The sequence below is a fragment of the Panthera pardus genome, unplaced genomic scaffold (genome assembly GCF_024362965.1).
Source record: "Panthera pardus isolate Hobbes unplaced genomic scaffold, ASM2436296v1 HiC_scaffold_5, whole genome shotgun sequence".
In the NCBI taxonomy this organism is placed as follows: domain Eukaryota; kingdom Metazoa; phylum Chordata; class Mammalia; order Carnivora; family Felidae; genus Panthera; species Panthera pardus.
This window is the reverse complement of record NW_026526980.1, coordinates 13,244,782-13,271,670: the sequence shown is the minus strand read 5'-3', so window position 1 is coordinate 13,271,670 and position 26,889 is coordinate 13,244,782. Positions and strand designations below refer to the sequence as shown.

General features: G+C 47.4%; 1 protein-coding gene across 1 annotated transcript in view; it reads right to left on the bottom strand.

Moving 5' to 3' along the window:
- The window catches only part of EEF2K (eukaryotic elongation factor 2 kinase), a 63,514-nt gene that overhangs the window by 21,345 nt on the left and 15,280 nt on the right, over nucleotides 1–26,889 (bottom strand). Inside the window, exons 2-9 of the mRNA XM_019430402.2 lie at nucleotides 26,217–26,538; nucleotides 10,453–10,553; nucleotides 7,002–7,062; nucleotides 5,596–5,633; nucleotides 5,040–5,211; nucleotides 1,248–1,397; nucleotides 573–705; nucleotides 193–320 (exon numbers count right to left, since the gene is read on the bottom strand). Of these exons, the coding sequence (XP_019285947.2) occupies nucleotides 193–320; nucleotides 573–705; nucleotides 1,248–1,397; nucleotides 5,040–5,211; nucleotides 5,596–5,633; nucleotides 7,002–7,062; nucleotides 10,453–10,553; nucleotides 26,217–26,462 (1,029 nt within the window). The 5' untranslated portion in view covers nucleotides 26,463–26,538. The remainder of the gene's footprint in view (nucleotides 1–192; nucleotides 321–572; nucleotides 706–1,247; nucleotides 1,398–5,039; nucleotides 5,212–5,595; nucleotides 5,634–7,001; nucleotides 7,063–10,452; nucleotides 10,554–26,216; nucleotides 26,539–26,889) is intronic.

Here is a 26,889-nt window from a genome sequence, read left to right as displayed (position 1 = left end):
GGACACTCGGAAGGGCTTTGTGCACTGATCCTGGGAGGAATGAGGGCCACGGATGGAGCTGAGATCCTTCTGGCCCTGAAACTCTTCAAGTAAGCATTGCAGGGCCTGGACTGCCATCACAGAGAAGCGCAGCTCACTGCCTGGCAGAAGAAGGGCCCGGTCCCCCTGAGCAGGCTCTCATTGGGTACCCACCAGCAGCTTGGTGTTCTGATTCACAGTGTCCCTCTCTCTTGGTGAGAGGTCAAAGGCAGCGAGGCCCATGCTCTTGCAAATCCGGTTGCAGGCATGAGAGTAGAAGAAGAGCGCCATCCCCCGGACACCTGCGGGCAGAGCAGGGGAGTCTGGAGCAGCGCCTTGCTTTGTGACAGAGGCGGGGCAGTGCTGGGCACCAAAACCACGGAAAGGGCAGGCACTGAAGTGGCAGGGCTCAGACGTCCCAAGCTTCCACCCCACCATCTTGGAAAGGCCGATCTACCACCTCAGCCAGTTTCCTCGTGTGCAGGGAGAGCTGAGAGATGTGGGGAAACAGGGAGTGTGGTCTCCATGGAAACGGGCTGGCTTTCCCCACCTACCTAGGTTGCCATCTCCAAAGTCAGTGCCTTTCTCGGTGTGGATCTGCGGGTCAGTGTAGAGGTCGCCCACACCCTGGATGTCCACCACAATCAGCTGATGCCCGGAACGCTCAAATGTGAAGTGGCTGAAGGCCTGGGGTGGGGTGGAGACAGGAAGACTAAGGTGACCAACCACAAGAGACCAGGCTGTGGACTATGCATACACACGTCAGCCACCACTGCGGGGCTGCAACACCTCAGCTCTGCCCATGATGGGGCCTTTCTCTGCAAGAAGAGGTTGCATATGGGGTGCCTGGGTGGCTCAGTCGGTTAAGCGTCCGACTTCGGCTCAGGTCATGATCTCGCAGTTCATGGTTGAGCCCCACGTTAGGCTCTGTGCTGACAGCTCAGAGCCTGGAGCCTGCTTCGGATTCTGTGTCTCCCTCCCTCTCTGCCCACCCCCTGCTCATGCTCTTTCTCTTTCTCAAAAAATAAATAATAAACATTAAAAAAAAAAAAAAAAAAGAGGTTGCATAGAGGAAGAGATAAAGGAGGAGCCCTGTTTAATTCTGCAGGGACAGAAACTGGCTGGCATGTCTCGTTACAGAATCTACTTCGGGGCACTCCAGGAGGCTTGAGGGCCCCCTCGGGGTGAGACCTCATGCCCACAGGGACCCGCCCCTCCAGGGGCCTCACCTGTGGCGTCAGGCGCATGTTGTCATCACGGACAAAGCCCGAGTTGGAGTTGTACTTGATGTACTTGCCCTCGATATAGTGCTCCAGGTGGAAGAGAGGCTTGCCCGGTCTGTCCTTCAGCTCCACCACGCACATCTGCATGATGTCCACCTGGTGGGAGGGGAGCAGCTCAGGCAGGAGCCAGGTGGCAAGCGCCTCCGACACAGAATGCTTGGGAGGAGCCGCCCGCCTGGGCTCCAATCCTGGCTCCATCAGTCAGCAGCTCTCTGCAGGCCAAGTGTCCCCAGAATCCACTGTCCCCTTTTCTTTTGAGAATGAAAACCCCTGTGATGGCTTAACTGCGTCTCCCCCAAATTCATATGTTCAAGTCCTAACCCTCAAAGGTGATGCTATTCGGTGGGGCCCTTGGGAGGGGATCAGGTCATGAGTGAGAAGCCTTCATGAACGGGACTGGCGTCCCGATAAAAGTGAGCACAGGGCTCCTTCGCTACTTCCGCCATGTGAGGCCACAACAAGAAGGCACCGGCTATGAACCAGGAGAGGACTTCACCAGAATGTGACCAGGCTGGCACCTTGGTTTTGGACTTCCCAGCCTCCAAAATTGTAAGCAATAAATTTCTGTCATTTGTAAGTTGCCCAGTCCGGGGAAGCCTGGGCGGCTCAGTCAGTCGAGCAACCTCAGTCAGTTTCAGCTCAGGTCATGATCTCGAGGTTTGTGGGATCAAGCCCCATGTCCGGCTCCAAGCTGGCAGTGTGGAGCCTACTTAAGATTCTCTTTCTCCCTCTCTCTCTGCTCCTCCCCCCCGCTCATGCTCTCTCAAAATAAATAAACTTAAAAAAAAAAGTTCTGTTAGAGCAGCACAAAGGGACTAAGACAGCGCCCAACTGAGTTCCAACACAATGCACAGCCATCCAGGAGGAATGACATCACTTGGCTTCCCTTGCAGCTAGGTGTGGCCATGTGACCAAGCTCATCCAATGGGAATTGAGCAGCAGTGATGATGTAACCCCAGCCTGCCCCTCCTCCTCTGGCCTTCCTGAGGCTATCGAGTGGACATCTCCCAATGAGGCCGACCTGGCCATGTGCTCCAGGGCCACACTCTGGGGTAAGGCAGAAAAACAAGACAGAAGGAACCAGACTTCTGGATGACTTAAAGAAGTGAGGCACCAGCCCACCCTGAGCCCCCCACCAAAATGGGACCATCAGATGAGAGAGAAAGAAACCATTTTGCCTTACTACACATTTGTGGGTCTGTATGCTAAGCAACTAAGCAGGTGTCTTACACTAATACTGTGAACATGGGCAAGTTAGTTCATCAACTCAGTTTTCTCACCTGTGGAATGGGCTCTCACACGTAGCGTGAGAATGAAATCTGCTGATACGTGAGTCTGTCAACGTTTGCTGATGTTAACATTACCAGTAGACATAACTCTAGAGCAATAAACACCAAACTATACCCAGTGGTTCTCTCCCTGCAATGGGATATTATACACATTCCTTGCTGAATTTCTTTTAACAAGCACATGTCTAATATTGGGAAGGAAACGTGTAAGTCTTGTGAATGGTTTATAAAGTGAGGTTGGTAAGACCTGAGACACTGACTCCCCATGGCTCCCCGTCCCCCACAATGACACCCACCGTAGAAGGATCCAGGTCTGGGTTTCCCAAGGAAACAACCATCCAAGGAACCATTTGGCTGAGTCGCTAGACAGGCAGACAACAGCTGCAGAGGCTGAAGAGGCCCTGAGCTGAGCGTTGCCCTAAACTTGGCCTCAGTTCTGAGAACCAGCCGAAAGGGAAGGAGCAGATGGTTCTCAGAGGTTCTCACCCCAAATGCTGGCTCCATCCCTACAAGGAACAAGGCCACCTGCTTGGCCAGTGGGCTCACTACAGGGATGCGGCCGGAGGGAACAGCCTGTTCCTTCTCAAACAACTACATCCTTCTCCCTTATCATTTCAAACAACCACATTGTTTAGTGACCCCCTAGGGACTCTGATACAGAGTAAATAAGACAGGTAATATCCCTGTCCTTGGGGGAGAGAGGCAACCAAAATATTAACTACAAAAACAAGACTCTTTCAGATGGCGCCAACTGCTCCCAATAAAAGGAACCAAAACAAACAGAATGATGTGACAGAGGGAGACAGCAGAGGAAGGGCTACTTCATTCAGGATGTCCTGGGGCGGCCTCACTGAGCAGGTGACATATGAGCTGAGACTTGAACTAGGAGAAGGAGCTCATCATGCAAGGATGGAGGGGTGGGGGACACAATGATGCAGGCCGGGGGCACAGTCAGGGCAAAGGTCCTGAGGCAGGAACAAGCTTAGGAAGGAAGAGAAAGGAGGCCAGGATGGCATGCAGTGAGGTGGTCACAGCCCCCGTGGGTGGGGACTGTGGTTTCTTGTGTCTACCCCAAGTGCGCTTAATCAAGGGCCCTGCAAACAGCAGGCACTCAAGAAATTCTGCTGGATTCTTGGAAGTGCAGCTCTCCCAAAGCTCCCAGGAGATAGTGTCCTGTGTCTAGCAGGTGTTCAAACAACGGGAGAGCTGAGCTGCGAATTAGGCAGGGCAGAGGCACTGAGCGCTATTTCCTCAAATGCCCATAGGCAACAGGAAATTCTGCTAGGCCTGGGGTCAGTAAACACCCTGGGGGCTCCGGTGAAGGAGCCAAATGGGCAGGGCTTGGAAAGCCTGGATTTGAGCCCTGGCTCCATTCCTGACCATTTGCACAGGTCACTTAACCTCTTTGAGCCTGGGGCTCCCCAGGGGCAGACATGCTATCCATTCTCCCCTCCTTCTACTTTTTCTTAGGAGCCACCAGTCTCAGTCTACATAGTCTAGGGAAGGACCCACACTGCTGCCTCTATGGGTGAGCACATGGCTCATGCCTCCCCAATCTGCATATTCCCTCCCCTGACCACTGTGATTGGCTCAGCAATAGGCACCTGACCTAATCAGAGCCAATGAAACCCAGTTCTGAGACTTAGTGGAACTTCTGCAAAAACAAGTGTTGTCATATCCCACCAAGGTTTCTGAGGAGACAGAAAGTGAGCCTGCAGCTGCTAGTGGCTGACACATCACTACAAACAGAAGCTGCCTGTGAGTGATGCCACAAAGAAGAACATCAAGGCTAGAGATGGGGGAGATTCTCAATATCCTATTGGGTCCTGGATCCAGCCACACCTGTGGCCAGCCCTATTTCTCAGTTACATAAAGCCAAAACTTCCTTTTTTGGATTAAACCCATTTGAGTGGGTTTCTAACACATGCAAACAAAAATCCTGACTAACAGATCCCATTTGTAAATGGGATAAAAGCATTTTAATCTCAAATAACCTCCACGCTCTGGTTTTAAGAATAAATGAGTCTGCATACAGTGTACTTGGCCCATCATGCTCAATAAATGATGATCATTATTAGCTACTGTTAAAACCATAAAGGGAGGGGCACCTGGATGGCTCAGTTGGTTGAGCCTCTGACTTCAGCTCAGGTCATGATCTCACAGTTCGTGAGTTTAAGCCCCACGATGGGCTCTGCACTGACAGCTCAGAGCCTGCCTCGGATTTTGTGTCTCCCTCTGTCTCTCTCTGTCCCTCCCCTACTCATGCACGCTCGCTCTCTCTCTCTCTCTCAAAAATAAATAAACATTAAAAAAAAATTTTTTTAAACAAAACAACAACACCACCAAAACCATGAAGGGAATCTGTGACTGGTACCACTGTTGCCCTGGTCTCCAGTCACTCTCTCCGGCTGCCTTGTGTGGGAAGGTGGCAGGTAGGGCTGTCACATACCTGCTTGGGGGGCTTGTGCCGATTATACTCCTCTCCCCAGAGCTTGGCCTCCATCTGTAGACGCACATCCTCGAAGTACACGTCCCTGTCCACAGACTCGATGTAGCGCTTTGCCACGTAGTTGGAGGCCCCCTTCCACTGCTGGGTGTGCAGGAAGTTGGAGAGCTTCTTCCTGGGAGGAAAGGCAGCAGAGGACCCACCTGGGCACCTGGGTTCACCAGGGACCCAGCTTGACTCACGGCACCCTTCAAAGAGCTGGGAAGGGGACCAAGGGACATTGTTAAAGGTCTCTTATCCCACATCTTTTGGCCTCCAAACACCAGAGCAGAGGTTAGTGGGGTATTCCATGTCCTCCCCGAGACCATCCCCATAGCCAGGCCCATCATGTGGTCCAAGGGAGAGCAGAGAGGCTTGGCCTATAAAAAGCAGAGGCCACTGTCTCAGTTTCTCAGCCAGAACTGTTGCATTGCCCCTGTTCTTAGGAGCCTGAGGGAATTCGGGCAGGGAGCCTGAGGGAATTCGGGCAGGGCCCCAAGAACCAGGCTGAGTCACTTACGTCCTGAAGCACTCCCTCATAGCTCCACGGCCGAAGGGCTGAAAGACACCACATAGAGGGTTATTAGTCCCCATGCCCCACCCAGAAGCAATCCTGAGTCAGGAAGAGATTTTCCCCTTGGACATCACCCACCAAATGAATGCCTGGACCTCATCTCAACCCTAAAATCCCTGGGCCCTCCCTCCTTCACCCCAGCACTAACGCCCGACTGAACTTTCAGCCTGGAGGCTTCGGGGGTTACAAGGCCACCCTCCTCCTACCCTCACTGAGGGGAATAACCTCCAGGGGGTGAAGACGTTATGCGGGAGACAATGCATGTTAAAGAATTTTTTGCAGCCCTGCTTTTCTGTTTTCTGTACCAGGAAAAGAGTGGAAACAACCTAAATGTCCATTAACAGTGTAATGGATAAACCCAACAGGTCTACCCTACTTGATGGAATACTACAGGCGACAAGAATGGATATATTCTATTGTTCTCTTCTACTATTCTATGAAACATAGAGCTGGCCAAAACATGTACGAACATCACAGATGAAATGCTGAGCAGAAGAAGCCACACTCAAAAGAATACACCCTGCGTGGCTCCATTTATAGGAAATACACAAATACGTGAAACGAATCCAGGGAGATAGGTTTGGGATTGGTGCTCACCGTTGGGGTAAAGGAGTAGTGACTGGGGTGCAGGTGGGCTTCAGGGGGCTGCTCGTTATGTGCTGTGTTCACTTTGTGAAACTCATCAAGCCATACCCTTTCCTGAGTGTGTAATACACTAAAAACAGTTTTGCAAAACCATCCTCCCCCTGACAATGGAGGAAGTGCTCTATTTTCTAGGCTATTCCTTTTTTTTTTACCCCCCCCCCCCAAAGGATGATCGCAAGCCACTTTTTACAGCTTAGGTTTAGGTGGTGGCCTGTAATTTCTGAAAACTGACATATACATCTACAGTCAACTGAGTTTTGACAAGAGTGCCAAGGATCGTCTTTTGATATGTGATCAATATATAAAATGTCCAGAATAGGTTAATTCTACAGAGATGAGAGCAGATTAGTGGTTGCCCAGGGCTGGGGGAGCTGAAGAGATAGGGGGCTGGCTGCTGTTGGGTAAGCACACGGTTTCTTTTAGAGATGGTGAAATGTTCTGGAATCGATCGTGGTGATGGCTGGATAACTCTGTGACTATATTATATAAACCACTGAACCATACACTTTAAAGTGGGTATGCAGCATAGTGTGTGAATTCTATCTCAGTAAAACTGTTATAAAAAATGAAATAAATACACAACAATATAAAGAATGCCCCAAAGTAAAAACAATTAAGTGAGTGTAAAGGGGAGGGAACAGGGACAGAAGTCCGCTCACGAAGAATCCCCACTCAGCCCTGTCGTCGCTGGGATGGGGACGGCTCACCTGAGATGCCATCTTGATCAGAACTTCATCTTGTAGCCACTCCCCAGTGACAGCATTGTACCTGCAGAGAGAGCCACCCCAGGGCACAGCGTCTGTCACATGATCCTATTACTGGTCTTGGGATCAAGACCACTTAACCCATAGGCCCAGCTGACCTCCTAGGTCAGGTCTGTGGACGCCCTCCCACCCTCCCAGGCCCCTACACACTGGCCTCCTTCCCTTTTCTCTCCAATGTGTTGCTGGGCACTTTTTGTGCTGTGGGTGGGCTCATTCCCCAACTGGCTCCCCTGCTGGACTGTAACTCCCCAAAGGCAGGTCCATGTCAATTTTCTTTACTGCAGGGCCTGGTACAGGTGGAGCCTTAATAAATGCATGTTGGATGAACTGACAGAAAAAATAAATATCCTTGTTTTAGCCCGTCTACACAACAAATGGCGTGTTCCAGGACAGGAAGTGCCCTTGATCTTGACAACACCTGTGTGAGGCTCAGCCAGGTAGCTGGGCCTGTGTCCCGGTATAGGCAGTGGGGTGTGTGTGTATGTGTGTGTGTGTGTGTGTGTGTGTGTGTGTGTGTGTTGGGGTGGGGGAGCTGCAGGAGGACACCCACGGCAGAGACAGAGAAGATTCTCGAACATTTTCATCTCTCCTTTTTCAGGAATCCTCTTTCCCGCAGCAAACCTGCCCCTGGGCCTGGCTGGGCCTCAAATAGATTTGCCTGGTAGAGGGCTCCTCAGCTCAATAAACCCCTAAATTCTAAAACCTCCCCTTAGGGCTGAGGTGTTCTTAGCTCTAGCAGAGGCCTCCCTGGCCCACTCTTCATCAGGACAGACTCGGAGAGAACAGGCTTCTCAGAGCCTGAAACCTCCATGGGGAAAGACAAGCCTGGCAGGTAACCTCTCCTGGAGCTGGGGGAAGGGATGCTGGCTAGAGCTGCAACTTACTTGCAACCCGTCCGCAGCAAGTACCGTGCCCAATAAATAACGATTATTACTACTACTGTGTAGAGACCAAGGTAAAGGAAACAGTCTACTCTCACTTCCAAATAAGACTGAAGACTGAGGGTGCCAGGGTGGCTCAGTCGGTTAAGCATCTGACTCTTGATTTCGGCTTTGGTCATGAGCTCACAGCTCATGAGTTTGAGCCCCGCATGAGGGGGCTGTGTTCAGTGAGGGGCAGGCTTGGGATTCTCTCTCCCTCTCTCTCTGCCCTTCCCTGGCTCATACTCTCTCTTTCTCTCTCTCAAAAATAGATAAGTAGACTTAAAAAAACAAAACAAAACAAAACACTGAAGGCTGAGAGGCACCCAGAAGTTGAGGGAGAGGGGAGATATGGGATGTCAGAAGGATCTCATTTGTCCTTCACAACCATTGACGGCATAAAGGTCAGAGTTGCTCAAAGTTCACTGAGCATTCACTACCTGTGGGGCGTTTAAACAGATCTCTTCAATTAAACTCTGCAGCACCTCTGTGAGATTGGCACAATTATCGTGCCCATTTTCCAGGTGGGGAAACCGAGGCTCAGAGAGGTAAGGAACTTGCCAGAGAGCCAGGATCAGACCCAGGTCAGTTTCAGCTGGAACCCTGCTCTTAACCGGCCTGAGTGAACAGGGAATCTGTCCCAATAAAGAGGTAGCCTGCACCAGTACTCTTGAAAAACCAGGAATAGAGGAGGAAGCCTTCCAGTTTAGAAACTGCCCAGAGACTCCAGCCATCAATGCCTGAGCTCCCTCTGCCGGCAGTCACTTCAATTAGGAAACAAACAGTGTGGCCTGGTCCCTGGTCCCCAAGGAGCTCTGGGACACACAGAGCCGGCCCAGCATGTGCGGCCTGTGTTCCCAGGGGTTTCCCTGGGTCGCCTGGTGTCTTCAGCCTGGAGGCTATGTGTCACCAACCAGTCACCACTGGCCTTATAGGCAGGGAGAAACAGAGTCCATACCCTGCCCTACTAGGGTCCCCACAATGCTGACCTTGGCTGCCAGCACAGCCCCCAGTGCCTGATAGGAAGTGGGCCTCCAGGGGTGGGGAGGAAGGGCATGCCAGGCTCAGAGCCATCTCCTCACAGGGTGGGAGCAGGGACACGGTGCAGAAAGCCATAAAGGACTACGTTGTTTCTGCCTGCCTGTGTGGTATGTGATCTAGACATATCAGAATCAGAGCAAAGCTCCCTGGCACAAGACTGGTTCAGAGAAGGCCATATAACCAAAGCCAGGCCAATGGCATTCCATTATGGAACTTTTGTTTAAAAAAATTCACGAAAGAAAAGATGCTCTTCTGTTGGGTAAAATGAAATGTGAGGCTCTCAGGGAATATCTGTTCCACTGATATAAGAAAGGCTATCTGAGGTCAAAGTGCAACGCATCCTTGGAGCATCTGGAACCAGCCATGCCCGAAGTCCACATGCATGAGCCAAACATCCCCTTCCATGCTTAATGCTGTGAATTCGGTTTCTGTCACCTACATTTGAAACAGTGTTCTGACTAACTGAAAGACACTGAACTGAGAGTCAGAAAGTTAGCTTATTAACTACCTAGGTGACCCTGGGCAAACCTCTATTTCCCCTGGGAAAATTATGGGAAGTCAGGGTGTTGGCTTAGAGGATTCAGACTGGAGGGGTCCACAGGGGTCACGGGATGGGGTGGGGTGGGGAGGCGGGCTCCAGGGCAGGTCCAGGGCCCTCTAATATTATGAACAAAATTAGACATATGTGTGCAACTTTCTGAGATGGCTGTCATCAGATTCTCAGTGTAGTCCCAAATGCTTGACATGATTCATATTCCAGGCTTTTTTATAAGTAAATACATATAGAGGACTTCAACCAGTGCCTGCCACATGGATTCGATACATAAGGGCTACTGTTGTCATAGTTATCTGGTGGTAGTCTGTGGTTTTTGCTCTTTTCTTTCTTCTTGATACCCCCAGAAATAACTCTTCTCTCCCCCTGACTTTTTGAATAGGAAATCTATATGCTCATAGCTCTATTTTGTTAATCTTCCTGGGACCAAGTCATCAAAAAGCTGGCATGCTATTTCCATGCATTCTCCTTCCCTTTGGTGGCAACTGTAGGGACCACGTGGTGGGGCAGTGGAACCACAAGACGGGAGTCGCCTGGATCCCTGAGCAGCCCCAGGGTCCCGGAGCTCTCACCCAGCTTTACTCAAGTGAGAAGTACACCTTTGCTGCATTGAGCCCTGGACATATTTGTTACAGCAGCATGTTCAGCCTTGCCTGACGAATACATACATTACAGGACCACACTGAAGAGGAGATGAGATAATGCACAGCACCATAAGCACGCATAAATGCTCAAATATTGGCAGATACTATCATTATGTCCTTCTCCTTGACCTCCAAGGGTATGTAGGCCTCAGTGATTACGAGCAGAAGCAGGACCCATACCCCCAAGGACTCCTTGAGGCCTGGGGCCACAGAACACACCCAGACGAGCTGCCAACCTGTGACGTGTGGCACATTCTGTGGCAATATCCTCCAGGTGGAACTCGGCCCAGGGGTCAGGCATGTGCTTGGCCTTCTCAATTGCATGCTTCCAAGCTTCCTGCAAAAGGCAAAGGGAAGTGTTAGACCAGGGCCTTCTGGGGCAGGGCTGTCTAGCCACCTCCCACCCTATGATTTCCTAGGTGTCTCCCACCTCTGGGGAGGCGGACAGCATCAGTGACAGAGAAGTACTCCCAGCTATCATCCTTTGGGAACCAAGTTCCCAAAAGACCCTATTTTTTCTCAAGCGGGCATGGCCTTCCTGTGGGCAGAAGTGACATCTTTTTTTTTTTTTTTAATTAAGTTTATTTATTTTGAGAGAGAGAGAGAGAGAGAGAGAGAGAGAATCCTAAGCAGGCACAGAGTCCAACACAGGGCTCAATCTCATGAACCATGAGATCATGACCTGAGCTGAAATCAAGAGTCGGATACTTAACCAACCGAGCCACCCAGGCACATGAGAAGTAACATATCTTAACCATGAAACCAAAGAAGAAACACAATACACAGAGGAAAACACACACTGCTTCACCTGCAACCAAAAAGTTGAAAATAAAAATAAGACACCAATCCCCTTCTCCCCCCTTGTTCGGACTGGCAAGCATTTTAATGGCTGCTAATAATTAGTGCGGGCCAGTATGTAGGGGAAACAGGTGCCCTCACAAACGGTTAATGGTCTAAACGTCTTCTTAAGGCAACCTGGCAATGTACTGAGATGAAAAAATATGAATTCCTTTATTCTGACCCAGAAATTTTACATTGAGAAATGTGTCCTAGAGAAATACAAACACAAACCTGCAAACGTATATATACAAAGCGTCGCTGTGTGCAAAACCAAATCCAACCCAAATGTCCATCCGTGGGGACTGGTTAAATGTATTTTGGTTTTATCCACTTAAAATGCTCAACAGCCCTTCCAAGTGACTGCACTTACCTACTGGTGGGAATCGTGGACCCTATCAGGGCCAACGTCACCTTTTTATAAATACTGTATAAATCATAAATATGCCCCATTTTACCACCCTAAATGAAAATCATAGACAACATAACCTTCCCAAACTCAGAATATCTCCAACCATGCCAAAGATATGTTGCCTTTATGTAAACACTGTGCTAAGTTCTGGGCTCAGAACAGATTCCCATGAGACATTCCAAGGTCCTGGGGATGCAGGAAAATTCATTGCACAGAACTGTTCTGCCCATTTCAAACTTTTACCATCCATGCCCTCCACCTTTTCAATGCCTTAGTGCCCCTGAATCATTGTGGGGACCAAAAATGTCCCCCCAAACTTTTAAAACCTGTCGAGAAACAGGGCTTTTGGGTACTCACTGGGAAGGATGATATTATGGAGATAAGGCTGATTCTCAACAGTATCATGACACAACCCTGTTTTTTGTTTTATTTTATTTTTTATTTATTTTTATTTTTTATTTTTTTTATTTTTTAAATATATGAAATTTACTGTCAAATTGGTTTCCATACAACACCCAGTGCTCTTGTTTTATTTTTTTTATTAAAAAAAATTTACTTATTTTTTGAGAGAGAGAGAGAGAGAGAGAGAAAGAGTGCAAGTGGGGGAGGGGAGAGAGAGAGGGTCACACAGAATCCAAAGCAGGTTCCAGGCTCTGAGCTGTCAGCACAGAGCCTGACATGGGGTTCAAACCCACGAACTGTGAGATCATGACCTGTGCCAAAGTCAGACGCTTAACCAACTGAGCCACCCAGGCACCCCTCGTTTTTTGTTTTAAAAACCTCATTTTATGGGCACCTGGCTGGCTCAGTCAGTACAGCGTGCGAGTCTTGATCTCAGGGGTTGTGGGTTTGAGCCCCACACTGGGTGTAGAGATTACTTTAAAAAATAATAGTAAAAAGCTCATTTTATTGCTTTTATAATCCCAAGGTGGAATCCTTTCCTGTCTCTTCCAAACACTCCTCCACCCACACTGGGTAGCAATCCCTTCTCCCTCTTTCTCTGAAGAAACTGAAGCTCTGCCCTGCAGCCTCATTACGAATCGGTGAGACCAAAACTCCTTCCCAGGCCAGAGGCCTGAGCCACAGGGAGGGTGCTGGATGGTGGCCTGAACACTGGGTGTGTAACAGCAACTCTAGGTTTCCTCACCTATCGTCAGTACCCCTCAGCCACTGGGACCAGCTCAGCATCCCATGGACTCAGGTCCAAACAGGACAACACCCCAAGCATGGCCCCGGCCTGAGCCTCATGGCTGGGATCCTGCTCTGAGGAGAAAGGCGCGCACACACACACACACACACACACACATACACACGGGCCGAACAGGCCAGGGCTCCCTCTCTGCAAAGTCCAAAAATCAAGGCCAGAATTTCTTTCTTCCAATTTGGAAGCTAACTCATGCTTAACAAAAATGCTTAGAAAACAGAGAAGACAAAATTCAAATCTACCACATGTCGCCCACCCAGAGCAACGATCGTCAATGCTTCAGATGTGTTCTTTTCCAGATCCTTCCCATGCATGTTTTGTAAGACTGGAATCACACTGTAAATACAATTTACAGCCTTTCAGGAGAGTGGGCCAATGAGACATGGTACTTTATCTAGTGATCTGGATTATCTTCTGGATTCCAAATGTCTGATCTGCTTACTGTAAAAAACCGCAGGGACTACAGAATGTGAAGTAGAAAGTGGAAGTTCTTTCTGACCTGTTGCTCTGAAAACCACAGTTGACAGCTGATGTAGACAGTCTGCAAGTTTGTTCTGACACATTTGTTAACACATGAATTTAGCATCGGGTCAGGGCCTCCTGTTCCGTTCTGCACCTTACTTTTCTCCACTTACCACAGGGCCTTGGACGTCTTTCCATGCCATTTGTACAGGCAGGCTCGGTTGACCCCATTTCCCTTCTATAGTTCTAAGACATATAATGTATAAATGTACCTTAAGATATCTCTCCAACCTCAGTGGATGGATATTCGTAATATTTGTATTCTCTCCAATAATTCCAGGACAGACAGTCCTGAAGTGAACACCCTCGCATCTAAATCTTTATGCGATTGTGCAAGATCTCGGTAGGACATATTTCTTGCAAGTGTAATTGCTGGACCACATTTAAAACGTACAAGTTTGGAGTTCTCCTCCAAAAAGTTCCTCCAAAATCATACTCCAAGAGGCTGAGGACACATCACTTACATTTAAAAATTTTTTTTTCATGTTTATTTTTTTCTGAGGCAGATAGTAAAAGACAGAGTGTGAGCAGGGGAGGGGCAGAGAGAGACACACACACACACATAGACTCCGAAGCAGGCTCCAGGCTCTGAGCTGTCAGCACAGAGCCTGATGCAGGGCTGGAACTGATGAACCGCAAGATCATGACCTGAGCCAAAGTCCGACGCCCAACCAACTAAGCCACCCAGGCGCTCCCTGCACGTCACTTACATTTTTAAACACAAATGTGACATCATGAATTTACAAGTTAGCTGTAACAGCTGCCTAAGTAATCCATTGTATGGGTTTGTCATTATTGACTTAACCATTCACCTGTGGATCTCCGCTGTCAGACTTTGAGCTTGTTACTATTCTTCCCTGTTATAAATAACCCAGCAGCAGACATGTTTGTAATTAAAACAGTTCCTGAATCTCTGTACTTAACAAAAAAGTGCCACTGTCCCTCTCATATTCCAGCTGCTGTGAATGGAAGAGATAGACTCTGACCCCTGCCTGTCAAGGAAGCTATAGTGTTCTGAGCCTGTCTGGACAAGTGCCCCATTCCCTACCTGTGACACATGCCTCTCCAACTGCGCCTCTCTTAACTGGTGACTCAAATGCTCCCCCAATTCCCCATTCAATGAGGAGTATCAACAGAAGCTATCTCCTGGGGGCACCTTGGTGGCTCAGTCAGTTTAAGCGTCCCACTTTGGCACTTTGGCTCAGGTCAATGATCTTGTGGTTTGTGAGTTCGAGCCCCACATTGGGCTCTTCACTGATGGCTCGGAGCTGCTTTACATCCTCTGTCTCCCTCTCTCTCTGCCCCTCCCCCCACTCTCAAAAATAAATAAGAATTTAAAAAAATTCCCTCCTGGTTAGAGGCTATGGCTCCAACTGAAAAAATAGTCTAGAAAAAAAGTATTTCAGAATTTGAGGGCACGTTATTTCACAGGATCAAAACGACCTTTTTTTCCAAACCCAGAAAAGAATCACGCCATACCTTGTTGGCAACAGATGGGTTTAGTGCAACTAACTTTTCTTTAAAAGCACAATATAAAAGGTCTTGTACTAAGATCTGTTCCCTGGACTCTGGTTCCTACCCATGGCTGACTAACTGGGGGAACCTCCATTTCCTTGTTTACAAAAGACAATGAAGAATGTTTTGACTCCTAGTGGCCAACTTTTTTCCTGGGGTAGACACATTCTCTTCAGAAATAGCAAGTGGCAGGGTGCCTGGGTGGCTCAGTCAGCTGGGCAACCAACTTCACTCAGATCGTGAACTCACAGATCCTGAGTTCGAGCCCCGCATCGGGCTGTGTGCTGACAGCTCAGAGCCTGGAGCCTGCTTCAGATTCTGTGTCTCCCTCTCTCTCTGCCCCTCCCCCACTCACTTTCTATCTCTCTCCTTCAAGAGTAAATAAACATTAAAAAACATTTTTTTTTAATTAAAAAAAAAAAAAGAAATAGCAAGTGGCTCACTGGGGCACCTGGGTGGCTCAGTTGGTTAAGCCTCCGACTCTTGGTTTCGGCTCAGGTCATGATCTCATGGTTCATGCGTTCAAGCCCCACATCAGGCTCTCTTCTGTTAGCACAGAGCCCGCTTCAGATCCTCTGTTCCCCTCTCCTGCTGCCCCTCCCCCACGCGTGCACAGGCACACTCTCTCTTTCAAAAAAATAAATCTTAAAAAAAAGAAAAGAAATAGGGGCTCACTGAGGTTGTAATGCTCATTACAGTTCAACAGCCCTGTAATGAGCTGCAAATCACCGGTGTACTATTTTATCCATCAGGCTAAGAAAAACAGGTGTTTATGGATGCCTGAGGAATGGGTACTCTCAGGCACCGAGGAGGTGGAAGCAGGTACTGCCACCTTTGAGAGGCATCTGCCAGTACCTTCACTGACTTGTGACCCAGCCGTGCGGATCACCTACTCTGGTGTGCACAGGTGAGTAACCTAAAGATGGGTCCGTGCTTATAATGCTATATAACGCTCAGGCATTGCCGACAACCTGCCTGTCCACAGGGGGATGATTCCATACACCTGGCAGACTAGTATGCAGCCATTAGGAAGATCAAGGTATTGGGATTGGCTGGCTCAGTGGGAAAAGCATGCAACTCTTGATCTCAGGGGTCGTGGGTTCAAGCTCCATGTTGGGTATAGGAATTACTAAAAAAAAAAAAAAACTTAAAAAAAAACAGATTAAGATATTGAATGGACAAACTCTACGACTTATTGTTTAGAAGGTAAAAAGCAAGTTGCTGAATAATGCAAGCAGTATGACACCATTTACTGGTGGAGGAAACCCACAAATCAGCACTATGGATTTTTTTTTTTTAAGTTTATTTACTTATTTTGAGAGAGAGAGTGTGTGTGCAGAGGTGCAGAGAGATGGGGAGAGAGAGAATGTCAAGCAGCCTCAGCACTGTCAGCATAGGGCTCCATCCCATGAACCGTGAGATCATGATCTGAGCCAAAATCAAGAGTAAGACGCTTAACCAACTGAGCCAACAAGGCTCCCCAGCATTATGGATTTCTAAGGATGTGTGTGTCTGTACATATACACATAAGTGTATCTTTACATATAAGTGCATAAAAGAGGTCTGAAAAGTGTTTTCTACCAAAATGATAAAAAACAGTTATCTCTGGGGGATAGGTTTACCTAGGTTGTTTGCATTTTTTTACTACGAGAATATTAACATATTGAATACCCTTCAGGTATTGCACTTATAAGTCAAAGTTAACAAAGATCACTGGGTTAGGTGATTCTTAAGACCCTGCCAACTCTAGCATTCTCTAGTTCTAAAGATCCGAAAAAAATAAAATAAAAATAAAATAAAATAAAATAAAATAAAATAAAATAAAATAAAATAAAATAAAAGATCCGAATTCAGTTGTTGGTGCAGGATCTTACACAGAATGGGCAGGCCAAGGGGATTTCCTAAAAAGGAAAATATAACCCTGCCTAGAGATCAGAAAAAACTTTGGTTCCTTAAAGACTGAGAGTACAAAATAAAAATAAATATAATCATAATAAAAGTAACAAACAACAACAACAAATTTCCTGGAATATGCCAGGAGTGGGGCTGGGGTATGTGTTTGCAATTTCTTTGGCACATAGGATGTTATTACTGTTGGTCCTGTTTTTATATTGCTATTCTTATTATCACCCAACACAGCAATCAAGGCCTCTGGATCTTACACGAGGAAGCATCTTGAAGCTGCCTAAATCCTCCCTGAAACATCAACTGTTTTTCCCCAAGTGGACATTATAAAATGTCTTTTCCCATGTCCCTTTCTGTAGACTCCAAGAACTGTCTGTAGCTCTGTGTCAGCCTGACTCGCCCCTCCTGGTTGACAGTAAAGGGTTAAGCTACACCCAAGGACATATAAAAGAAGCAGGAAGAATTGGGGAAGTTTTCTTGCTTACTAGGGAAGAGGCCACTTCGCTAGGGAAGTGTTATGTGCCTGTCCCACTCTGAACCACATGCATTTAGAGGTTTCATGCAATTTCCGTGGATCTCAGCACTGGCTATGGCAGCAAAAAACTGGAAACCGTCTAAGTATCCCACAGGAGGAAATGTTTAAAGGAACTGGGGCACATCCAGGCTGCCATGGAGCCGTTAAGAAAAAAAGATGAACTAGATCCACATTTACTAATATGGAAAGATATGCACCATCTCTTGTTTGCCAAGAAAAACTGGTTTCTGAAGACATAGATACATAATGCAATAAAAGTCCCTATTTATTTAGTCAAGTCTATATTTATAGTGAAATGCAGAAAAGACTAAAATACACACTAAGACCTTAACAGCAATTATATCTACACTTTCGCTGTTTTCTGCAAGGAACATGGATTACTTCCATAAGGAATCACACACGTAACTGCCAAAGAAACATAGCTAAAAGTCCTAAACAAATCTCTCTGTCAAAAGGAATAGTTGCAGCTGTTCTCCCCCGACCAGTCGGATTCAGAGCCAGGGTTAGAGAAGAAAGGATGGGAAGGATGGAAATAATCATCAGCAATGCAGTAACATCCCCGAGGGTGGCATAATGCCCTTGCCCCCTGGAAGCTACCTTCCCAGACAGAATCCCAGCCTGCACCTCATGGCAGTCTTGTAAAGGGCAGCCAGGCAGGTAGGACAGTTCCTTGGTCTACTGGAGAAAAGCCCAAGGCTCCAAGAGCAAGGAGGTAACTTGCCTATAGACCTGCAGTAGCCAGGAACCGGCAGACCCCAAACTCAGACCAAGCCCGTCAAACCCCAAGTTCCTTGCTCTTTTGTAAAAAGGAGAGCCAAACATAGAGTACGACCATGTGACCCAGCAATTCACTCCCAGGAGAAATGAACATGCATCCACACAGCAATTCATGTAGCATTATTTGCAAAAGCCAAAAGGGAGAAACCACCCCAAGGCACGTCAACAGATGAACAAATAAAATGTGGTATGTCCATGCACTGGGTAGTATTCGGCAATAAAAAAATGAGCACTGACACATGCTTCTACATGCATGAATCTTGAAAACACTGCAATGAGAAGCCAGACACAAGAGACCCCATGTCACAGAATCCTATTTATATGAAAGGTCCAGAAAAGGCAAATCCATAGAGACTGAAAGCAGATTAGTGGTTGCAGGGGTTGGGTGGGATGGGGATGCTTGCGGGTTATGGCTGAGAGATAGATGCGGGGTTTCTTTTCAGGACTAATGAAAACAGGCTAAAATTGATTGTGGTGATGTGGACGCAAAATTGAATAACTATACTTAAAGCTGCTGAATTAGACATTTTCAATGGTTAAACTGTATGTTATATGAACTATATTTCAATGAAGCTGCTAAAAACATAAAGTAAAATTGAAGAAGGGAGCCCCTGTACCCCAGCACATTTCCATAAAGGATTTGAGCATTTTATATGTGTATATATATATATGTATATGTATATACATATATATATGTATATATATATATATATATATTTAATGTTTATTTATTTTCAGAGAGAGAGAGAGCACACAAGCAGGGAGGGGGCAGAGAGAGAGAGAGAGAGAGAGAGAGAGAGAGAGAATCCCAAGCAGGCTCTACACTACCAGTGCAGAGCCCAATGCGGGGCTCGAACCCATCAACCATGAGATCATGACCTGAGCTGAAACCAAGAGTCAGACACTTAGCTGACTGAGTCACCCAGGCGCCCTGGATTTGAGCATTTTAGCCCATGCACAGACTTCAGAAAGAGGAGTCCCTGTGGTCAGGTTTGAATCTCCTCAGCCTCATCCTGTTTTTCAGACAGCAGGTCACTGGGTGGCCTCCTGCCCACTGCCATTGTCACCCTCTTTTTCCTTCATCTGCCTAGCAGGCCCTCATCTTGCTAGAAGTCCAAAGCTTTGTGGACACCAGATGCCTAACCTTCCCTGTCTGATTCTGCGTTCTCAAAGCAGTGGGCAGAGCCCCAAAATGTTCATCACCTCTGGGTGTGCACAGAGCTTCCTGTGGTCACTAGTCAGGGACAGAAGCCCAAAGCTGCCAGGGTGGGGCTTCCTGGGGCTCAGATGGACAGGGATGCCTCTCTTCCCAGTGAGTCATCAAAGGCTGGCATGTCCATCTCATTCTGGGGTAATCGCTGCCTCTGACCAAGCTGTTAGAGCCACCCTTGGTGGGCTGAAAAGATGTGTAATCACCAAAGTCCACCAACAAGGGCGTGGGAAGCAGATGTGCCCATACAGCGTGGGGACAGACATTGGTGCAGACTCTTTGAAGGACAGCCGCCAATGTCCAGCTGTGTTCTTAAACATCCACCTCTGGGGATTTATCTGGCAGGTGCACCCTGCTTGGGCACAAGGACATATGCACAAAGATGTTTAAGGAAGAGATGTTTGTAGTAGCAGAAGACTGGAAACGACCTTCCAGTCCATCCATGAGGGACTGACTCAGTATATTATGGGGCTTCCAGACATGATATTCAGCCATTACAAAACAACAAAATAAGCTGCACCATGCTGCCATCACGACAAGCATCAAGTGATTAAGATCTCAGAGCCTCAGGGGCGCCTAGGTGCCTCAGTCGGCTGAATGTCCAACTTAGGCTCAAGTCATGATCTCGCAGTTCGTGAGTTCGAGTCCCACGTTGGGCTCTGTGCTGACAGCTCAGAGCCTGGAGCCTGCTTCAGATTCTGTGTTTCCCTCTCTCTCTACCCCTCCCCTGCTCATGCTCTGTCTCTCCCTCTCTCTCAAAAATAAATAAATATAAAAAAAATTTTTTTTAATAAAAAAAAAGATCTCAGAGCCTCAAGTTTACTGTCTGCAAAACGCCCATCCTTACAGGACTGCCGTGTAGATTAAATGAATAAAGAGTGCAGGGCAGTGCCTGCCCAGCCCAGAGTGGCTGTTATACAAGTACTAGCTGATGCCAGCTCATACGTGCCAATGTGGGAAGACAGCCACAGGACCGCAAAACAGGTCTGCAGGCAGCTAACAATTCCATAAAAAACGGTGGGGAGGGCCATATACATATAGATGTGTATATAGAAAAGGAACATTTCTGGAAGGACATCCCTAAGGGAAGCGGGTCTGAGGTGGGAGGCTGACTTTTCACTATTCCACTGATACAGTGTGAATTCTCTTTACCTTGTATACATATTATTTACATATTATAAAATATATGCATTTTATAGTAATTATTTTTTTAGTTTACTTATTTATTCCGAGACAGAGAGCACGAGTGGGGGAAGGGCTGAAAGAGAGGAAGAGAGAGAAAGAATCCCAAATCGATGTGTGGCTCAAAATCACAAACTATGAGATCATGACCTGAGCCGAAGTCTGACGCTCAACCTACTGAGCCACCCAGCACTGCTGAAATATATGCATTTTAAAGTTTGCTTAGCTATACATACAAGGAGATTTATTACAGCACTGTTTGTAAGCAAAAAAAAGAGCGGGGGGGTGCGGATAATGAAAGTGTCCCCAAGAGGCGGAGTGGCTAAATAAATCCATGAACATCATGTGATGGAACATAATTCACTTTAAAAAAAAAAAAAAAAGAGGTGATCTATATGTGCTGATATAGACTGATCCCCAAGATACTCCCAGACCAGGAGAACAATTTCTTAAAATCAAATTTCCCACTTTATTAAAAAATTAAAAACACATATGCTTATTCTAGAAAGGGGAGAAATGACAGAGCAGTAGAAAGGAAATACAATCACTCCTAGTATCCAAAGGCAATCCCGGCTGGTGTGTTGATATACTTCCTTCCACACTTTTGTTCTGTGTGTGTATGTGTGTGCATGCACGTGCAAGTGTGTTTTAACAAAGCTGTAACTGTACTGTATATTCTGCTATTTAAATTTAACTCTAGAGCAGAAGCACTTTCCCATGTTATAGTAAACTCTATAAATATCCTTGCTTGGCTGCCTGATATTCTATCAACAGGGTGGCCCCCTTAAAGATTCCGCCACCACCCCCCACACCCCCCTACCACACCCCTCCGGGGAACTAGGCAGAAGGCAGTGACAGAACTGGACTGTTCACAATACATGCCCGGTACCTGCCAGGGTGGTGCCTCTCTGGAGGAACTCCAGGTGGCCATTTTGGTTGAACAAGCCAGGTTGCCATGTCAACAGTAAACAAAAACACATTAGCTTTGAGGAGCGCCAGCACGAGTGAAGTTTGGAAAACTGAGCTGCTGTCCCCCTCTGAAGCTGCCACAGACCACAGGAACACCACAGAGCCTGCTTTCAGTTACCTAGGACGGTGGGCAACGAAGGGGCACAGTCTTGTCCATAAATGGTCATTCTACCAAGTATAGGGAATGGGAAGTGCAATGAGACACAGTCCCTAGCCTTGGAGGCAGCAGCTGACTCAGAGGATAACAGACACACACAGAGGTCTCCTATGATCCCCAGGGAATGCACAAGAGATAGCCAGGGCAGGGTGTCTTAAACCACACATCCTGAGGGAGCCAGGACAATCATTTTAACAGACCGGATCAACCATCAGTTTAAAGAGGTTTCAGGCTGAGGCATGAAAAGGGAAGCCTATTCCAGGAGCAGGCAGAAGTGTGGGGTGAACAGAGCCCAGAAGGGTCCCTGGGGACCACAAGCACTCCCATCCTCGGTGAGGATTTTGAACTATGCCTCGTAGAAGTTTTACGGAGGGGCTATTTATTACTTTGTTTGTTTGAGGGAGGGGAGGTGATCTGGATGTTTTGCTTTATTTTTCTTCTAAAAACACCTTCTTCTGCACACAAGTAATACATAGGTGTGGTTTAAACATTCCAAGTGTTTGGGGCGCCTGTGTGGCTCAGTCGGTTAAGTTTCTGACTCTTGATTTTGGCTCAGGTAATGATCTTACAGCTCGTGGGTTCAAGCCCCGCATCGGGCTCTGTGCTGACAGCGCGGAGCCTGTTGGGGATTCTCTCTCTCTCCCGACTCTCTGCCCCTCCCCCTTGTGCTTGCTTGCTCTCTCTCTCTCTCAAAAATAAATAAACATTAAAAAAAAAGTCCCAAATGTTTAAAAATATATATAACATAAAGTCTCCCATAGTGGCATCCTCTCCCCCAGAGAGAATCACCGTTAACCATTGGGTGCAAATTCTTCCAGCAGTTTTTGTGATGCAAATACTAAGATGTGTGTATAGTTTTTTGGATAAATGTGAGATTGTATTATATTTCAGCTTGCTTTTTTACGTAGCAGTGTATAAAAATAAAAATAGCTAACATTTTTTGTGCTAATTATAGACCCATTACTATCCCTCTGCTTTTCATGGATTTTCCCTCCAAATATATATATACATATCTTGGCACAATTTTCAAATCAAATTACATATAAACATCACCTTTGTTTTTTTTTTTTATTTTTTTAAACGTTTATTTATTTTTGAGACAGAGAGAGACAGAGCATGAATGGGGGAGGGTCAGAGAGAGGGAGACACAGAATCCGAAACAGGCTCCAGGCTCTGAGCTGTCAACACAGAGCCCGACGCGGGGCTTGAACTCACGGACCGTGAGATCATGACCTGAGCCGAAGTCGGCTGCTCAACCAACTGAGTCACCCAGGCTCCCCAACATCATCTTTGTTTTAATGTAAATACACTATTCTCTTAGGACCATGGTTTATCATTTAAATAAGCCCCTCTTGATAGACCTCTGAGCTATGTCCATTTTTTCTTTATTACAAACAATACTGCAACATCTTTGAATATGCAAACTTGAACACTTGTACAAATACTTCTATACTGTTTTTTTTTTATTTTTTTATTGTTTGAGAGAGAGAGGCAGACAGAGACAGTGCAAGTGGGGGAAGGGCAGAGAGAGAATCCCAAGCAGGCTCCGAACGGTCAGTGCAGAGCCTGAAGCGGGGCTCAAACTCATGAAACTGAAATCATGACCTGAGCCAAAACCAAGAGTCAGATGCTTCTCTGACTGAGCTACCCAGGCGTCCCTCTTCTATACTGGTTCTAAACTGAAGTGGGTACCCTCCCATATGGGCTTTGCAAACACATAATGGGAAACATTTTGGATTGTTGTAAGGAACAGGGGGGAAATGCAGCTCTTAGTGGGTAGGGGTCAGACCTGCTGAATAACCTATAATAGAATGGACAGTCCCACCCAACAAAGAATTGTCCTTCCCCCAATGCCAACAGTACCCCAGTGGGAACACTTTGGCTGAGGAAGAGTCTCCAGAGATCGAATTGCCATCTGAGGTATATTTTTTATTTTAAGGACTATTGTCAAGTGGCCCACAGGGGTTGATGTTTTACATAAATACTGTCCTTTATCAAGAGGGCACCCACAGTGAAGTCAGTTGAGTAGTCTCCCACCCGTCCCCCCTGCCCAATTCTGAAGCAAGTACTTACTGTGTGCAGAGCGTGGCCCCAGGTACTGGGGATGAGTGATAAACGCCACAGTGCCCTGCCCTCATGAGGCTCACATCCTAAAGCCACGGACAGACAGACAAACCTCCCGTCTGCGCTTCCTTTATAAAGGCTTTACCATACTACATTTTGTGGTCAGGGACTGGCCGTCTGTGTCTGAGGCCTTTCAGTTCCTGGGCCCTCTTAGTGTCTTCCCAAAAGCCTCAACTGGGCTCATGGGGTCAGCTGCCAGGTCTGCCCCCCAAGGAAGCCACCAGGATCCTCCTTCCCTGAGGCAGTCCCCTCTTGTGCGACACCCTCCCCACCCCTCAATCCCATGCACTGGACAGAAATGACTGAGTCAGAGAGAGAGAATGCCTGACCCAGGCTGGGCCAAACAGATATTTGCCCCTTGCAATTGGGACGGAGAAGGTCAAGTCTGTCTTTGCACATGGCTCCATCTGTAATGAGGGGACACTGGGGCCATAGGGGTCTATCTTCCCACTGTCTAGAATGAGGCAGAGAAGAATAAAGGATAGGGAAAGAGAGACAGGGAGAGACAGTCATGCTATCTCCTGGTTCCTAGACCTGTGCCCTGAGAGACCAGATATTACTTCTCTCCCTGGGTCCCCAGAAATACTCCTGGACTGTTATAATGGATACCCTTCCTCCCTTCAGCTGGCATGAGCTGGTTTCTGATTCACAAGCCCTGAGCCCTGCAGCCCCCGCTGGTTCCCAGATTCCCTCACATGTGGTACAGGATTCCTCAGGGATCTGTGTTTCCTCAAGCCTCCGTGACCCACAGTGAACAGACAGGAGTGCCAGACTGCTCTCCTGCCCTCCCTGTGCTGCCCTCCATGGGGCTGGGTGTGAGTTTCAGAGGCTGGCTCAGTATGGGAAAAGCAGGGCAAGCCTCAGTCCGACCCCTCGGGGGCCCCCAACCTCAGAGGAGACCCACAGGGCTATTTCTGGAGCTGCCTGTCCCACAGAGACTTAAGCCAGAACTCTGGCCCCGATAGGAAAAAAAAATCCAACTGTCCAAGAACTAGAATTATTTTTTTTTTTTAAGAGAGCATGAGCAGGGGGAGAGGGGCAGAGGGAGAAAGAATCTTAAGCAGGCTCCATGCTCAGTACAGAGCCTGAGGCGGGGCTCAATCCCATGACCCTGGGATCATGACATGAGCCAAAATCAAGAGTCAGTTTGTTCAGCTGACTGAGCCACCCAGGAACCCCTAGAATCATTAATTTTCTAAAAACAGATTAATTTTGAAGTTACAGAAGAATGACTCCAATTCTAAATCCCAAAGTGGTAATTTGCATTTTGCTTATGGTACTAACAGATACCTTCTGTTGGTGGGCATTAAATTAAATCAGGATAAATTTAAAATTTTGGGGGGGGCGCCTGACTGGCTCAGCTGGGAGAGCATGTGACTCTTGATCGCGGGGTCATGAGTTTGAAATTTTTTTTTAACGTTTATTCGTTTCTGAAAGACAGAGAGAGACAGAGCCCGAGCAGGGGAGGGGCAGAGAGAGAGGGAGACACAGAATCTGAAGCAGGCTCCAGGCCCTGAGCTGTCGGCACAGAGACTGATATGGGGCTCAAACCCACAAACCACGAGATCATGACCTCAGCCGAAGTGGGACAATATACCGACTGAGCCATCCAGGCACCCCTCTGGGTCATGAGTTTGAGCCCCACATTGGGCATAGAGATTACTAACTAATAAAATGAAATTTTTTTCACCACCAGTTATTATACAAAAGCCCGATGATGTTCATCTTTCCCCTACCCCTTTAGACCAGCTTTGCCCTGGCATGAAGACAAATCCTGAACAAAGTAAGTACGCTTTTCCTCAATCCAGAAGGTTGCCTAACCCCAAGCATGGTTTTTTAAAAAATTTTTTATTAAGAGCTTTATTTTAATTCCAGTACAGTTAACATACAGTGTTATATTAAGGCAGTGGCATTTTTTTACTACAACCAACATGAAGAACTACATTTTACATCAGGTCCCTGGACCCACATACACACACATCAGGGATGAAATGCAAATATTTACATGATTAGAGCCTGGCCGACAACAACCAACTGGGTCACCACTTCTACACATGTGAACGTGTGTGAGCATAGGTACCAAAAAATAAGATCTTTACAATTTTCACTGGTCTCCAGGATGGCCTGGTCTATTCTGTTCTGTTGCAATTTTTTAAAAGTTGGTCAAGGTTTTCGTGACCCAGCAGTGGGTCCGAAGCAGCTATTTGAAAAACACCTCTCTAGGGGCACCTGGGTGGCTCAGTCGGTTGAGCGTCTGACTTTAGCTCAGGTCATGATCTCATGGTTCGTGAGTTCGAGCCCCGCATCAGGCTCTGTGCTGACGGCTCAGAGACTGGAGCCTGATTCGGAGTCTGTGTCTCCCTCTCTCTCTCTGCCCCTCCCCCACTCATATTCTGTCTCTCTCAAAAATAAATAAACATTAAAATTTTTTTTTTTTTTTTTTTTTTTTTTTTTTTTAGAAAAACACCTCTAAAGTAATGAGACTTGTTTTAAGCCAACAAAAACCTCCCAGCTTAACAGGCATATCTGCCAATCTCCAGGGCTCAGAGTGCTGCCCAGGGGATGGAAACACAGAGACGACCCCAATCAGTGACCCCACTTCCCCATCCCTTGCGGCAGGTGGGCCGGGGTGGAGTGGGCGGTCCACTCACCTTAAAGTGGAAGGAGCTTGCAGGGGACCCACTGGAGCCATACTGCTCGCTCTTCGTTAGGTTGCTGTAGTAGTTATTAACTTTGGAATTGACATTCTGGTGTGACCTAGGGTCATCAGTGATGGGGCAGATGAAGTAACTTTCCTCATTGTCGCTGTCTGCCTCGGAATCACCGTCGTGACCAGCCCGGGGGGTCTGGCCGCCATCAACACCTTCCAGGCGAAAAATGAGGTCTTCGTCTGCCATCTTCCTGGGATGCCCGTGTTACCCAAGGGGTGGGCGGTACAGCCAGAGTTATAGTGTAAATGCAGCAGTGTGGGTCCTGCAAAGGGAAGCAAGACAATGGGTGCCGGGGTCCAGGGAGTCAGAACTCGCTGTGCACCTTACTGCGAATGCCCCTGGTGACAAAGAGCTGGCACCCTCCGAGTGAAAACTACAGCTATCTTTTGGGGAGGCACCTGGCAGGCGGCATCTAAGAACATTTTTAACGTACAAACCCGTCGACCCAGTAATTCCACTTCGAAGAACTCTGTGTTTGAAATAAGGCAGGGAAAATAAATGCTTCTTAAGCAACTAGAGCAATCGTTTTAGAACATAAAGTAGATTAAATCATTCCTCTGCTTAACACCCTCCGGGAGCTTCTCTCCCCATTATTAATAAAATGTAAATGGCT